At 35.2% G+C, this 14,306-nt stretch overlaps 1 protein-coding gene across 3 annotated transcripts in view; it reads left to right on the forward strand.

Annotated features, from left to right (window-relative positions):
- The window catches only part of TAOK3 (TAO kinase 3), a 182,820-nt gene that overhangs the window by 99,112 nt on the left and 69,402 nt on the right, over window positions 1–14,306 (forward strand). For all 3 annotated transcript variants that reach the window (XM_036823247.1, XM_036823246.1, XM_036823245.1), the window contains 3 exons: window positions 1,912–2,129; window positions 10,598–10,669; window positions 11,063–11,164. In XM_036823247.1, coding sequence (XP_036679142.1) covers window positions 2,010–2,129; window positions 10,598–10,669; window positions 11,063–11,164 — 294 coding nt within the window. In that variant the 5' untranslated portion in view covers window positions 1,912–2,009. The remainder of the gene's footprint in view (window positions 1–1,911; window positions 2,130–10,597; window positions 10,670–11,062; window positions 11,165–14,306) is intronic.

Genomic DNA, 14,306 nt, shown 5'->3' on the forward strand with positions numbered 1-14,306 from the left:
TTTAGGTTGTTACATAATATTGAGCAGAGTTCCCCATGCTATACAGTAGGTCCTTGCTGGTTATCCGTTTTAAGTATAGCAGTGTGTACATGTCAATCCCAAACTCCCTAACTGTCCCTTCCCCCAACCATTCCCCCCCTGGTAACCATAAATTCATTCTCTAAGTCTGTGAGTCTGTTTGTGTTTTGTAAGTAAGTTCATTTGTATCATTTATTTTTAGATTCCACTTTCTCTTTCTCTGACTTACTTCACTCAGTATGACAATCTCTAGGTCCGTCCATGTTGCTGCAAATGGCATTATTTAATTCTTTTTAATGGCTGAGTAATATTCCATTGTATATATGTGCCACATCTTCTTTATCCATTCCTCTGTCAATGGACATTTAAGTTGCTTCCATGCCTTGGCTGTTGTAAACAGTGCTGCAGTGAACATTGGGGTGCATGTATCCTTTTGGACCATGTTATTCTCTGGATATATGCCCAGGAGTGGGATTACAGGATCATATGGTAGCTCTATTTTTAGTTTTTTAAGGAACCTCCATACTGTTCTCTATAGTGGCTGTACCAATTTACATTCCCACCAACGGTGTAGGAGGGTTCCCTTCTCTCCACACCTTCTCCAGCATTTATTGTTTGTGGATTTTTTGATGATAACCATTTTGACTGGCTTGAGGTGATATCTCATTGTAGTTTTGATTTGTGTTTCAGATATAATTTTCATACCATACAATTCACCCATTTAAAGAGTACAACTGAAGAGTTTTTAGTATATGAACAGTTGTACAACCATCACCACAATGAATTCTAGGACATTTCACCACACTAAAAAGAAAGCCCATACCCTTTAGCTATCACCCCCAACTCTCCTTCACCTGCTAGCCCTAGGCAACCAAAAGTCTATTCAATACTTTCTGTCTCTATAAATTTACTTATGCTGGATGTATTATATAAATGGAATCATACAATATGTAGTCTTTTGTGACTGGCTTCCTTCACTTAGCGTAATGTTTCACCTGGTGTGTATCAGTAGTTCATTCCTTTTTTTTTTTTTTTTTTTTTTTTTTTTTGGCTGTGTTGGGTCTTCGTTTCTGTGCGAGGGCTTTCTCCAGTTGCGGAGAGTGGGCCTCTCACTGTCGCGGCCTCTCCCGTTGCGGAGCACAGGCTCCAGACACGCAGGCTCAGTAGGTGTGGCTCACGGGGCTAGTTGCTCCGCGGCATGTGGGATCTTCCCAGACCAGGGCTCGAACCCGTGTCCCCTGCATTGGCAGGCAGATTCTTAACCACTGCGCCACCAGGGAAGCCCTAGTTCATTCCTTTTTATCCCTGAATAATATTCCATGGTATGGATATACCATATTTTGTTTATTCATTCACCAAATGGACATTTGGGTTGTTGCTGAATAATGTGGCTACCAATATCCAAGTTTTTGTGTGGACGTGTGTTTTTATTTCTCTTGGGTATATAACGAGGAGTGGGAATTTCTGGGTCAAATTGTAACTCTGTGTTTAAGTTTTTGATGAACTCCCAATCTGTTTCCCAAAATGGCTGTACCATTTTACATTTCCGCCAACTGTGTTGGAGGGTCCGAATTTCCCCACATCCTTACCCATACTTATTATTTGACTTTTTGATAATAGCCATCCTAGTGGGTATGAAAATGGTATCTCATGTGTTTTTAATTTTATTTGTCTAATGACTAATGGTGTGGAGCATCTTTTCATGTGTTAGTGGACATTTCTATATCTTTGGAGTAATATCTATTCAGATCCTTTGCCCATTTTTCTTTTGGATTACTTGTCTTTTTATTATGAATTTCTAAGACCAAGATGCTTTTTATGGATAATATGAATCTGTAATTGCCACCAAACAAAATGTATAATAAGTTAATGTCAAACCTTATTTTTCTACAGGTACTGAAATTTTACCCCCCCATCCCCCAAATATTTGTCAATGAGAGAGAAAGCTGACTGGGATATCAAAAGCAAAGTGCTTGCACATACTGGTCATCATGCGGAAAGGGGTGCCAAGGGACCCAGAGATTGCTGATCTGTTCTACAAAGATGATCCTGAAGAACTTTTTATTGGTTTACATGAAATTGGACATGGAAGTTTTGGAGCAGTTTATTTTGTAAGTAATTAAAAATTGTTTAGGTCAAATTATGAAAGTTTAAATTCTGTACATTCTAACTATTACTTGTAAAATGCACTTGGTTTTAATGTTTAGTCTACAAATTAAATGATGTCTACAGTAGAGGCAAATAGTCATTGCTGAAGAGCCAGTCCTAGAATTCTAGGCATCATTCAAGTCAATGGTATCCATATCAAATGACTCTGCTGTCAAAGTAGTGTAAAAAAGTTATAAGCTTGAGTTTGAACCCTATTCATTTCCCTTCCATGCCAAGCTCTTTTCTGCCTCAGGGCCTTTATATATGCTATTCCTCCTGCCTAGAAAACTGTACATTTTTTCCCCATTCCTGTCTAACTCTTGTTTACCCTACAGATATCAGCTTAAGTGTTAAATCCATGAGATAGCCATTCCTGTTCAACCCTCCAGCACTAAATTAAGACTTTCTTTATGGTCTCATAACACCCCATGCTTGTACTTTGTTGCATTTGTTACAGTTATAATTGAATAATTATGTGTGAGATTTTTTGATTCATGTATGTCTCTCTCACTAAATAATAAGCTCCATAAGGACAGGAATTATATCTACTTGTTCATTGCTATATCCCCAATAGCTAGTATAATGTCTGAATAGTAGGAACTCAGTAAATGATGGATGGATGGGTGGATGGACAAGTGGACATCTATGCAGACAGATAGACTGACAGATTTTTAGTAACAATCGTGTTAAGTCAGTATCTTAGGTTAAGGGATACAAGGCTTAGCCCCATTGAGTCAGTTTGAATTCCAAGACTGTGATTATCTTCTGATGAGAAGAGTGAGAAATGACTGAAATGTTAACATAGATCATTCACCTGGAATTCATTGCATAAAATATAGTTCTTTATTTCAATAACCTTAGAAGTTTTCATCATCAAATTAACACGTACTTCCTTAAGAGTACTAGTTCCTTAAAGCAAGTAATATTTAAGTAATATTACCTATTTCTCCTCCAAACCTGTTAGCAAATAATTTCTTTCTTAATCAAACAGTATTTGACTTTTCTTTTTAAGTGGTCCTTTATGTCCTTCCATCTGGATAGGGCTTATCTTTAGTTGTCCTTCCAAATGAGATTTTATTAATTGCTTCTTGAACTCATCCTTTTGTTTCTAGCCAAATCTTCAGCCTGAGTTTTCTCAGAATGCTCTTTCATCCCTTCATGTCTATACTCAGCATTACCACCACTTCTCCTCACTCACCCCCATCTAATACTTGGCTCCCACTCAAGTACATTTTATCATTAAGTGACCTTCCATTGCTGAAGTGGGTGCTAATTTTCTAGTTAATACCCTCATATTAGTCTTTGGGCTTAGAGTAGCATTTATGGCCCAAAGTCCTATCTTTCTCATTCACTGAGACACATTTTTTTAAGAGGATTTTTTTAATTACAAATATATCATATATACAGAAGTGTGTATAATACATTCACACTTATATATTTTAATATATAATTTAAAGAATAATTAAAATGTAAATCCCTTTATAACCACCAGCCAGGCCAAGAAATAGAATATTGCCAGCACCCCAGAAACCCCTTTTTTGTTAGAAGAATCCACTATGCTGAATTTTTATGATGATGACTTTCTTATATTTCTTTATATGTACCCACTTACTTCTCTACCCCTAATAATATAATTTGGTTTTGCCGGTTTTGAACTTTTTAACAATAGAAACATTCTGTATATATTTGGTTGTGACCTGTTTGTTTTGCTTAGAGATACTTTCTTCAGTCAATCATCTTTTCTTACTTTCCTTCTATTACTGTATAACTAATTCATCATCTCAGAATCTCTCTTGGCCAGAGTCAGAGAGTAGTTGCAATCTCTGTTTGACTCTTCTATTTTAAAAAGCAGCCAGACCACTCTCAAAGTTCTCTTTTAGAATAAATACAATAAACCAAGTATGCTTCGAAACTTACTAACATGCCTTTTGTGCTAGGGATAAAATGAGACCTACATTGCTGTAGAAGACCCAGTGCTTTTGGGACTAAGTCCTGTCTGTTTAGCTAGAGTACGGTAGTTCCCCCTTATCCACAGTTTCGCTTTCCACGGTTTTAGTTATCTGTGGTCAACCTCAGTCCAAAAATATTAGATGGAAAAATCCAGAAATAAACAATTCTTAAGTTTTAAATTGCGAGCTATTCTGACTAGCATCATGTAAATATGTGTTATTTGTTGATAATGATAGACTAGAGAAATCACAAAGATACCTGGGTGGCTTTGATACTGAAATGTAATCATTAACTATATATTGCCTGTATACAAAAGTGTAGAGTACAGGCCCTTATAAGCCCGTAAGGCACTTAAAAAACAGCTTAAAGGAGAATTAACTGATACTTTACTATAAAACTTAAAAAAGCCTTAACCTTTTATCTACAGTGGTCACATAGGTAGCACCTTAAAAATGGATTTTCTCAGGGACCACAGTAATATGACCCATGTTGCTCCACAGTAATATGACCCATGATTCTTCCTCTTCTCACTCATACCATTATAACCAAGAAGACTACCATCTCTTACTTGGACAACTGCAGTAACCTCCAAACTGATCTCTGTGCATCCATTCTGGTCTGTCTCCAGTCTTTTGTCCACACCACAGTGAGCTTGAGGGTTGGTGGAGAGCGGAAACACGTAAATATGATCACATCACCTTTTCTCTGTAAAGCCTTCAGAGGGTCTCCTCTTCTGTTCTTGGACTAAGTTCAACTTCCCTACTGTAGGCAGCCTGTAAGGTCCTTCATGAGGTGATCCCTCTATACCTGAACTGTATTCCCTCTTATTCTCATTGCTCTAGTTATTATATAAAAGTTTTCTTTTAATCATCCATCATAGGATCTTTGCATAAACTGTTCTCTCTGGAATGTTTTCCCCTGCCATCTTCATCTTCTTAACTCCACTTTATCCTTTGTCTCTCAGCTGAGGGCTCATTTATTCAGGGAAGCCTTGCCTGACCTGCCTAATCACATCCCCCCTTTTTTGGTTCTCAGAGTAACACATACCCTTCTTTGTAACACATATCACAGTTGCAATTTTATATTAATTATGATTTCATTTTTGCTGTCTATACTACTAGAAGAGAGATAGGCACTAGGCATACTTACAATTCTATCCCTAGCATTTAGCCCAGTACCTGACAAATTTTGAGTACCTGGTAAGTATTTGAATTATGAAGAACTCAGAGAATTTGGAACTGCTAATTAGTACTTTTCATGAGTCAGAATCATATTAGCAAGCTGTAAAGACCAGAGTCTAGCAACCAACATCTTTATACCTCAACACTATAATTCTGTTAGACTTTTTGTAGTTTACAGCTTTTACACAGAACGATGCCAGGAAATGTGTTAAAAGTGAATTGTACGCTGGCACAGCTCTTGTAGAATCAATCAGTTGAGAATATATATTATATTCAGAGAAAATTGAAACTATTGATGAAATATCTCTGTGTATTTGGATTTACGTAAGTAATTCAGAAATTAGCATCAGTAAAAATGAAATAGTAAGAAACTCTGTATTAAAGGAAGATAAAAAGGTCTGAGCACGTTCATTTTTGTATTCACTTAAAAGACAACTATAAAGTTTCTAGGGTTCTAGTGTTGCCTTGTTGAACTCAGCATATCATCCATAATCCACCTAAAGCAAATAATTTAGTTTTGTTCTTCTGGGTATAAATACCTTTTAGTTTTAGCTGAGGCTTAATAAATAGGGCAAAAGGAAAAGCTTATGTTTAATTTTTATATTTCCATACACTAGTAAAGAGTTGACAATAATCTAAATGTAACTGGAAATGGTTATAAAAATATCAGAAACACATATGTAGTAAGTTCTCAATAAATATATTTTGAATCAGTGATTTTTTTTTTTATTGGAGTATAATTGCTTTACAATGTTGTGTTAGTTTCTGCTGTACAATGAAGTGAATCAGCTGTATGTATACCTATATGCCCTCCCTCTTGGACCTCCCTCCCACCTCCACCCCCCCCCATCCCACCCATCTAGGTCATCACAGAGCACAGACCTGGGCTCCCTGTGCTTTATTTTACTTTTTTTTCCCATTTATTTATTTATGTATTTTTTAACGTCTTTATTGGAGTATAATTGCTTTACAGTGGTGTGTTAGTTTCTGCTTTATAACAAAGTGAATCAGCTATACATATACATATATCCCCATATCTCTTCCCTCTTGCGTCTCCGTCCCTCCCACCCTCCCTATCCCACCCCTCTAGGTGGTCACAAAGCACTGAGCTGATCTCCCTGTGCTATGCAGCTGCTTCCCACTAGCTATCGGTTTTTTTACATTTGGTAATGTATCTATGTCCATGCCACTCTCTCACTTTGTCCCAGCTTACCCTTCCCCCTCCCCGTGTCCTCAAGTCCATTCTCTAGTAGGTCTGCGTCTTTATTCCTGTCCTGCCCCTAGGTTCTTCATGACCTTTTTTTTTTTTTTTTTTTTAGATTCCATATATATGTGTTAGCATACGGTATTTGTTTTTCTCTTTCTGACTTACTTCACTCTGTATGACAGACTCTAGGTCCATCCACCTCACTACAAATAACTCAATTTCGTTTCTTTTTATGGCTGAGTGATATTCCATTGTATATATGTGCCACATCTTCTTTATTGATTCATCTTTCGATGGACACTTAGGTTGCTTCCATGTCCTGGCTACTGTAAATAGAGCTGCAATGAACATTGTGGTACATGACTCTTTTTGAATTATGGTTTTCTCAAGGTATATGCCCAGTAGTGGGATTGCTGGGTTGTATGGTAGTTCTATTTTTAGTTTTTGAAGGAACCTCCATACTGTTCTCCATAGTGGCTGTATCAACTTACATTCCCACCAACAGTGCAAGAGGGTTCCCTTTCCTCCACACCCTCTCCAGCATTTATTGTTTGTAGATTTTTTGATGATGGCCATTCTCACTGGTGTGAGGTGATATCTCACTGTAGTTTTGATTTGCATTTCTCTAATGATTAATGATGTTGAGCATTCTTTCATGTGTTTGTTGGCAATCTGTATATCTTCTTTAGAGAAGTGTCTATTTAGGTCTTCTGCCCATTTTTGTATTGGGTTGTTTGTTTTTTTGATATTGAGCTGCATGAGCTGCTTGTAAATTTTGGAGATTAATCCTTTGTCAGTTGCTTCATTTGCAAATATTTTCTCCCATCTTTTCGTCTTGTTTATGGTTTCCTTTGCTGTGCAAAAGCTTTTGAGTTTCATTAGGTCCCATTTGTTTATTTTTGTTTTTATTTCCATTTCTCTAGGAGGTGGGTCAAAAAGTATCCTGCTGTGATTTATGTCATAGAGTGTTCTGCCTATGTTTTCCTCTAAGAGTTTGATAGTGTCTGGCCTTACATTTAGGTCTTTAATCCATTTTGAGTTTATGTTTGTGTATGGTGTTAGGGAGTGTTCGAATTTCATTCTTTTACATGTAGCTGTCCAGTTTTCCCAGCACCACTTATTGAAGAGGCTGTCTTTTCTCCATTGTATATTCTTGCCTCCTTTATCAAAAATAAGGTGACCATATGTGTGTGGGTTTATCTCTGGGCTTTCTATCCTGTTCCATTGATCTATATTTCTGTTTTTGTGCCAGTACCATACTTTCTTGATGACTGTAGCTTTGTAGTATAGTCTGAAGTCAGGGAGCCTGATTCCTCCAGCTCCGTTTTTCTTTCTCAAGATTGCTTTGGCTATTCAGGGTCTTTTGTGTTTCCATACAAATGGTGAAATTTTTTGTTCTAGTTCTGTGAAAAATGCCATTGGTAGTTTGATAGGGATTGCATTGAATCTGTAGATTGCTTTGGGTAGTAGAGTCATTTTCACAATGTTGATTCTTCCAATCCAAGAACATGGTGAATCAGTGATCTTGCTTAAGGTTACTGAGACCTCTGAGACTATTGGAAGTGTTAAGTATGAATGTAAGTTTCAAGAATAAAACTTGAAATGTTTAGAAGTTGTAATCATTCATAATACAGTATGATGCATTGGAAAGCTGAAACCCCATTGATAGTTTCCTTTCTCTATACTAAAATATTGATTTTTTTTTAAGTTTCTGTTTCAGTTCTGAATTTTAACTAGTATAAAATGGATTAAAAATTTCACATCTATATATAAATGGAAATGTTTTCAAATTTCAAGTCTCTGCCCTGTAGATAGGTTCTATAGGCAAGTACACTTATCAAGTAATAAGTGATAACTCTATAAATGTGAAGAAATACATTTTTATTTTAGGGTGATTCTTTTTTCATGTCTCTTGTTCCAAATAAGCCTTGATTATAAATAACCTTAATAAGCAATTAGATAATACTATCAGATTCCATTTGTGTGGGCCTTTTTTTTTTTCTTTCTATAAAGGGTACAGATTTGTTTTTTAAAAACCCCATTAAAAGTTAATATTCATCATTGTTTGAGCATTTTCTAAACCTTTCCCAGGCTCCTTAAGCTACACAGTACATAGATTCATATCCAAAATATCCGCTTTACAGACACAGTCACTCTAACCTTCATTGTATTACTGAATTTACATCAACTTTTCTTTCTTGTTGTCATCTAAGCACAGTCTTAGTGTTACATTTTTATTTTATTTATTTATTTGTTTTTGGGCTGCATTGGGTCTTCGTTGCTGTGCTCAGGCTTCCTCTAGTTGTGGCGAACAGGGGCTACTCTTCGTGGCAGTGCGCACACTCCTCATTGTGGTGGCTTCTCTAGTTGTGAAGCATGGGCTCTGGGCACGCGGGCTTCCATAGTTGTGCCTTGCGAGCTCAGTAGTTGTGGCTCACGGGCTTAGTTGCTCGGAGGCGTGTGAGATCTTCCCGGACCAGGAACCGAACCTTTGTCCCCTACATTGGCAGGCGGATTCTTAACCACTGCACCACCAGGGAAGTCCCTTAGTGTTACATTTTAAAAGCCAGCAAAATGTGAGAGATCTTTGTTTTTAACAAAAGTCAGTCTGTACCTTCTAAATGAATAAAATACCTAAAAAATGCCTTTACAGAGTCCTGCCGATTTGAAAACTGTAACTAGTGGATACCTTGTTTTTGTAATCAGTACTTTTACCTTAGTGCTTGTACAAAAAGTTTTTTTTAGTATGTGTCCATTTTCTCTGCATTTTGGCATTAAGACTCTGGGGTTGCATTCTTTTTACATCAACGTTATTGTTTATTGTTGGAATTAAATTTTTTTTTAATTAGAAAGAAGACATTGCTCTGAGGAGCTTCTTTAATTGTATTCTAGAAACTGATTAGACGTTTTTCTCTAAAATTGGTGACCTTATTTTACCAGAGTGAATTCCAGTTTTACTTCAGAAACACTGCTATTGCTTTATTGGTCCACAATAGTAATATCATAGAACTGAAGTGGCTTACTTACATCAGGGGTATGACACTGGTGCCCAGCCCTGTTATTAAAGAAGGCTAAGATTAGATAATCTTTAATGTCTTATATTTATTTTTCTGAAAATTTTTAAAAATAGTTTTAAATTTCTTAAGTAAATTTGGAGGAAAAGATTATTACCTGAGGTATTTATGATTTTCAGGCATGCTTTCAATGAACTGTTATATTTTGAGTATGGAGAAGATATATAGAGATAATTATGAGACAAGGCAACTTTTATAGATGAATACACACACATACACATAAATGTGTGTATGTATTTATGTGATACATTCTTACCGTAAAATATAAGTACCTTTGAAAGTGAAGTCCCTCTTAAGATTAATCTTATCCTTTGCTGCACTGTTTAATACATTAGCCGCTATTTAAATTTTAAGTTAATTGAAATTAAATTTAAAATCCACTTCCTCAGTCACACTAGCCACATTTGATGTGCTACTATATACGATGTAGATATAGAACATTTCCATCATCATGGAAAGTTCTTTCAGACATAATAATATATCAGATAATCCAGGGATTACCACTGATATATATTCTGGTATAAATTCTTTCATAATTTTTTCTACACATATATTCATTATTACTATTTTGCAAAAAGAAGATCATATTGTACAGGTTTTTTTTATCATGATATTTTTTACTGTTACCATATATACATATTGATTACCTCATTCTCTTAATGTTTATTTCATTACATGACTGTTTCATATTTATTTAACTGGTTCTCCATTGGTAGACATTCTACATGGTGAAGCCAGTATGGATATTTTGGAAATATGACTTTTTTGACTCGATATGTTTTGTTAAACCTTAATCCCTTTTTACATTATAGCCTTTGCATGTATATGGAAAGGGATAAAGAGAAGTTGTACCTTAAAGTGGGGTGGAAGTGTCTGTCTAGCCTATCAAAAGTTGCAGCATCTTTAGACTGTGAGAATGAAGGGTGAAATGTTATAAAAGTCAAGTCAAATATTTAAGTTAAACTGGCTGAAACATCGTTCATTCTTTTTAACTTTTTTTCCCTACTCTCTTAACACAGGCCACAAATGCTCACACCAGTGAGGTGGTGGCAGTTAAGAAAATGTCCTATAGTGGGAAGCAGGCACATGAGGTATGTTAAAGACATTGTGTACCTAAACTGACATAAGCAAGTTAATATGAAATTGACAGTAGAAACAAAGTTCTTTAAGCATTTCTTTATCACAGTTCTTTTTTTCCCTTCTTGTGGAGCATATAATAAATGTTCCTAATATTCTACCTCAATCAACTATTTTGTGGAATAGAACATGGATTAGTGTAATGGATTTATTATAATATATTTGGTGATTGATTTAATTTATATGTACTAAAACAAGAAATAACGCAAGTTTAAATTGCTTCTTCATGTATTAAACATTCTCTTTGTCCATTTAAAATAATGAAAAGACTATTTTATATGTATACTTGAAAATAAAATACTGTTTTCCGTTCAAAAATTATGATATTTTCTTTCTGACTTAAATAGAAATGGCAAGATATTCTTAAGGAGGTCAAATTTTTACAACAATTGAAGCATCCTAATACTATTGAATACAAAGGTTGTTACTTGAAAGAGCACACCGCCTGGGTAAGTAAGAGGACCTCTATTATCTTTTTATTTTTTCCTATTAAAATTTTTTTCTTTTCCTTTTTTTCTATTATCTCGTTGGTCTGTAAAATTATCAGCCCATTTCTGTCCCATTTGATTTTTGTTATCAGTATTTAACATTTGTTACTTCAGAGTGTGCCATGTGGTATACATTAGTTTAAGCATGACATCTAGTCTATAGGAAATTTTATTCTTAAACACTCAATGAAGAGAGAGTGAAAAGTTAACATCATTTTATAATGATTTATTTGCAAAAGTAAAGAGCCGTGCCTTTTATTCTCATCCTAGAATTTTTATCTTTGTCATTTCTCATCCCCTACTCCAATTCCCCCCAAATTTGGAATTGTGCTTGATATTACCATCACTGTCTAAGATTTTTACCAAACAGAGCCTAGATTATGATTAAAATGCAATGGTCTTTTTTTCCACTCTATCTTACTATATTTTTATTTTACATGATTTTGTTTCTGATTTTAGGTTAGCACATTAGACATTGTCTAGAACAAGTAAATGCTATACCTTGTACTTTATGGGATTGCACATTCCAATTTAAAGTATTCAATATCACTATCATTTATTGAATACTTACCAATGTACAAGTCCTTTCCTGTACATGATCTCCAATTAGGGAATGGAATTTTTGTTCCCAGATAGAATATCAAAGGTTAAACATAAACCTTTCTGCTCAAGCAATTCTTAAAGATATCTAGAGCCATTGCTTCTGTACTGAGCAGAAGAAATTAATAAGAGGAGCATCTCATTCTATGGAAATCAGTTCTCTGGCAATCTCAGCTGTCTTGAAGGAGTCAAGAAAAGGATTTTTTTTTTTTTTTTTAAGAAAGGGATTTTGAGCAGGCAGAATAAATGTTAACAAAATCAAGTGCTAGATCTTATGTGTTTCAAAACTTCAGAAAATCCTCCGAGCTCTTATTTACTCTTAGATTACATAGAATGCTAATAAGTTTGGTTACCTAGTCTTTGTCTATAAGGATTTGATAGGCTAATTAGAAGGAACTCATAGAACTAAAGCTGCTGGAGACATGCATACAAATAGCCATAACTAATTTGACCTTAGGAAGAAGTTGGGGAAGTTAGAAAGCAGACCTAACAATTTAAAAGTAGAGCAACTAGAGCTGTTAATTTTCAAGGGCAAACAGCCAGCCACAGCTCAGGTGCCCTCATGTTATGGAATAATTGGGAAAAGAATGTTTGGGACAGAAATACAGAGTTAATGTGTAATTTCAAAAATAGACACATAACTATAAACATACTCTAGTCGGTTCTAAAGTTCTATGTTCATTTTCCTTATACTCAGTTTAAGGAAATTATATGTGTGTATTAATTTATATAATTTAAGAAATTAGAGGGAATTCCCTGCTGGTCCAGTGGTTAGGACTCTGTGCTTTCACTGCTGAGGGCCCGGGTTCCATCCCTGGTCAGGGAACTAAGATCTTGCAAGCCGTACAGAGTGGCCGAAAAAATAAATAAACAAATAAAAAAAATTTTTAATTAAAAAAAATTTTTAAAAAGAAATTAGAAAATTAATACAGTTGAGAAATGTTTCCATCAAAACTGATTAAAAATATTGTTTGTCAATTATACCTTAATAAAGCTGAAGAAAAAAGAATAATAGTGCACCTAAAAGGCTAATGTTCATTATAATATTCACTTATGTGGACTCTTTCATTTCACAATAAGAAGTAAAATTAATGTTTCTGAATCTGCTTACTTTTTTTTTAAATTATAAATTTATTTATTTTTGGCTGCATTGGGTCTTCGTTGCTGCGCACGGGCTTTTCTCTAGTTGCGGCGAGCGGGGGCTACTCTTTGTTGCGGTGCACGGGCTTCTCATTGCTGTGGCTTCTCTTGTTGCAGAGCATGGGCTCTAGGCGCGCGGGCTTCAGTAGTCGTGGCACGCGGGCTCGGTAGTTGTGGCTTGCGGGCTCTAGAGCGCAGGCTCAGTAGTTGTGGCGTACAGGCTTAGTTGCTCTGCGGCATGTGGGATCTTCCCAGACCAGGGCTTGAAACCACGTCTCCTGCATTGGCAGGCAGATTCTTAACCACTGCGCCACCAGGGAAACCCTAAATCTGCTTACTTTTAATGTAAAGCAGAAAACTATAATAAAGTTTCTAAACTTTAAACTTTTAAGTTTCTCATATTGTTTTAGATTATTCCAGAAATGGAATAATTTTTATACATTATGTATATTTAATTACATCTATAAATATATAATAAATTTAATAATGTAGATGTATATCTTTATTATATATAATAATATATATGTATGATATATGATATATTATGTATTGTGTACCTTGCTACTGGAATAAATTCAGAAGAATATAAGATATGTATGTTATGTTATGTACAATTATATATTATAATAATATATGACATATAATATAATATATAATATTATATCTCATATCCTTCTGAAATATTCCAGTAATGCAGGGTACATAATACATAAATGTTTTCACATTTATTTTTTTTAATGAAAGGAACCAGTATGTTAATAGTAGTTGTGTCTATGTGATTATAGGAAATTTGTATTTCATAATAAGCATATTGTGTTTTTTTAGAATAACAAAATAATAATTTGTAGGAGTGTGTGTGCTTGTGTGTATATGTGTGGAGATTGGTCACTGAGCACTCCAGTTCTGACCTTGGCTATAAATTAGTAGTAATCTGGAATGCCTAAAATATCTAAGATGAGAGTAAAGAAAGAGTTTTCTCATTTTTGCTTTTCAAAAGCCTCCCAACATTGCAAACCCAATAAATATCAATATTAATGTAATAGTATTGTTCTAGAAATATTTTAAGATATAAATTGAAATATTCCATCTCTCTCAGGGATTCAAGCTAATGTAATAATATATAGCAGGATACATCTTTAGATTGAGTTCTATGTTTTCTTGTTTAGAACTTTTCAATTTTATTTTATTTTATTTTATTTTTTGGCTGCATCGGGTCTTAGTTGTGGCACACGGGATCTTCACTGAGGCATGCAGGATCTTTCATTGCAGCGCGCGGGCTTCTCTGTAGTTGTGGTGTGCGGGTTTTCTCTCTGTAGTTGTGGCACGCGGGCTCCAGGGCGCATGGGCTCTAGTTGAGGCGCAA

This window comes from Balaenoptera musculus, chromosome 14 (genome assembly GCF_009873245.2).
Source record: "Balaenoptera musculus isolate JJ_BM4_2016_0621 chromosome 14, mBalMus1.pri.v3, whole genome shotgun sequence".
NCBI lineage: Eukaryota > Metazoa > Chordata > Mammalia > Artiodactyla > Balaenopteridae > Balaenoptera > Balaenoptera musculus.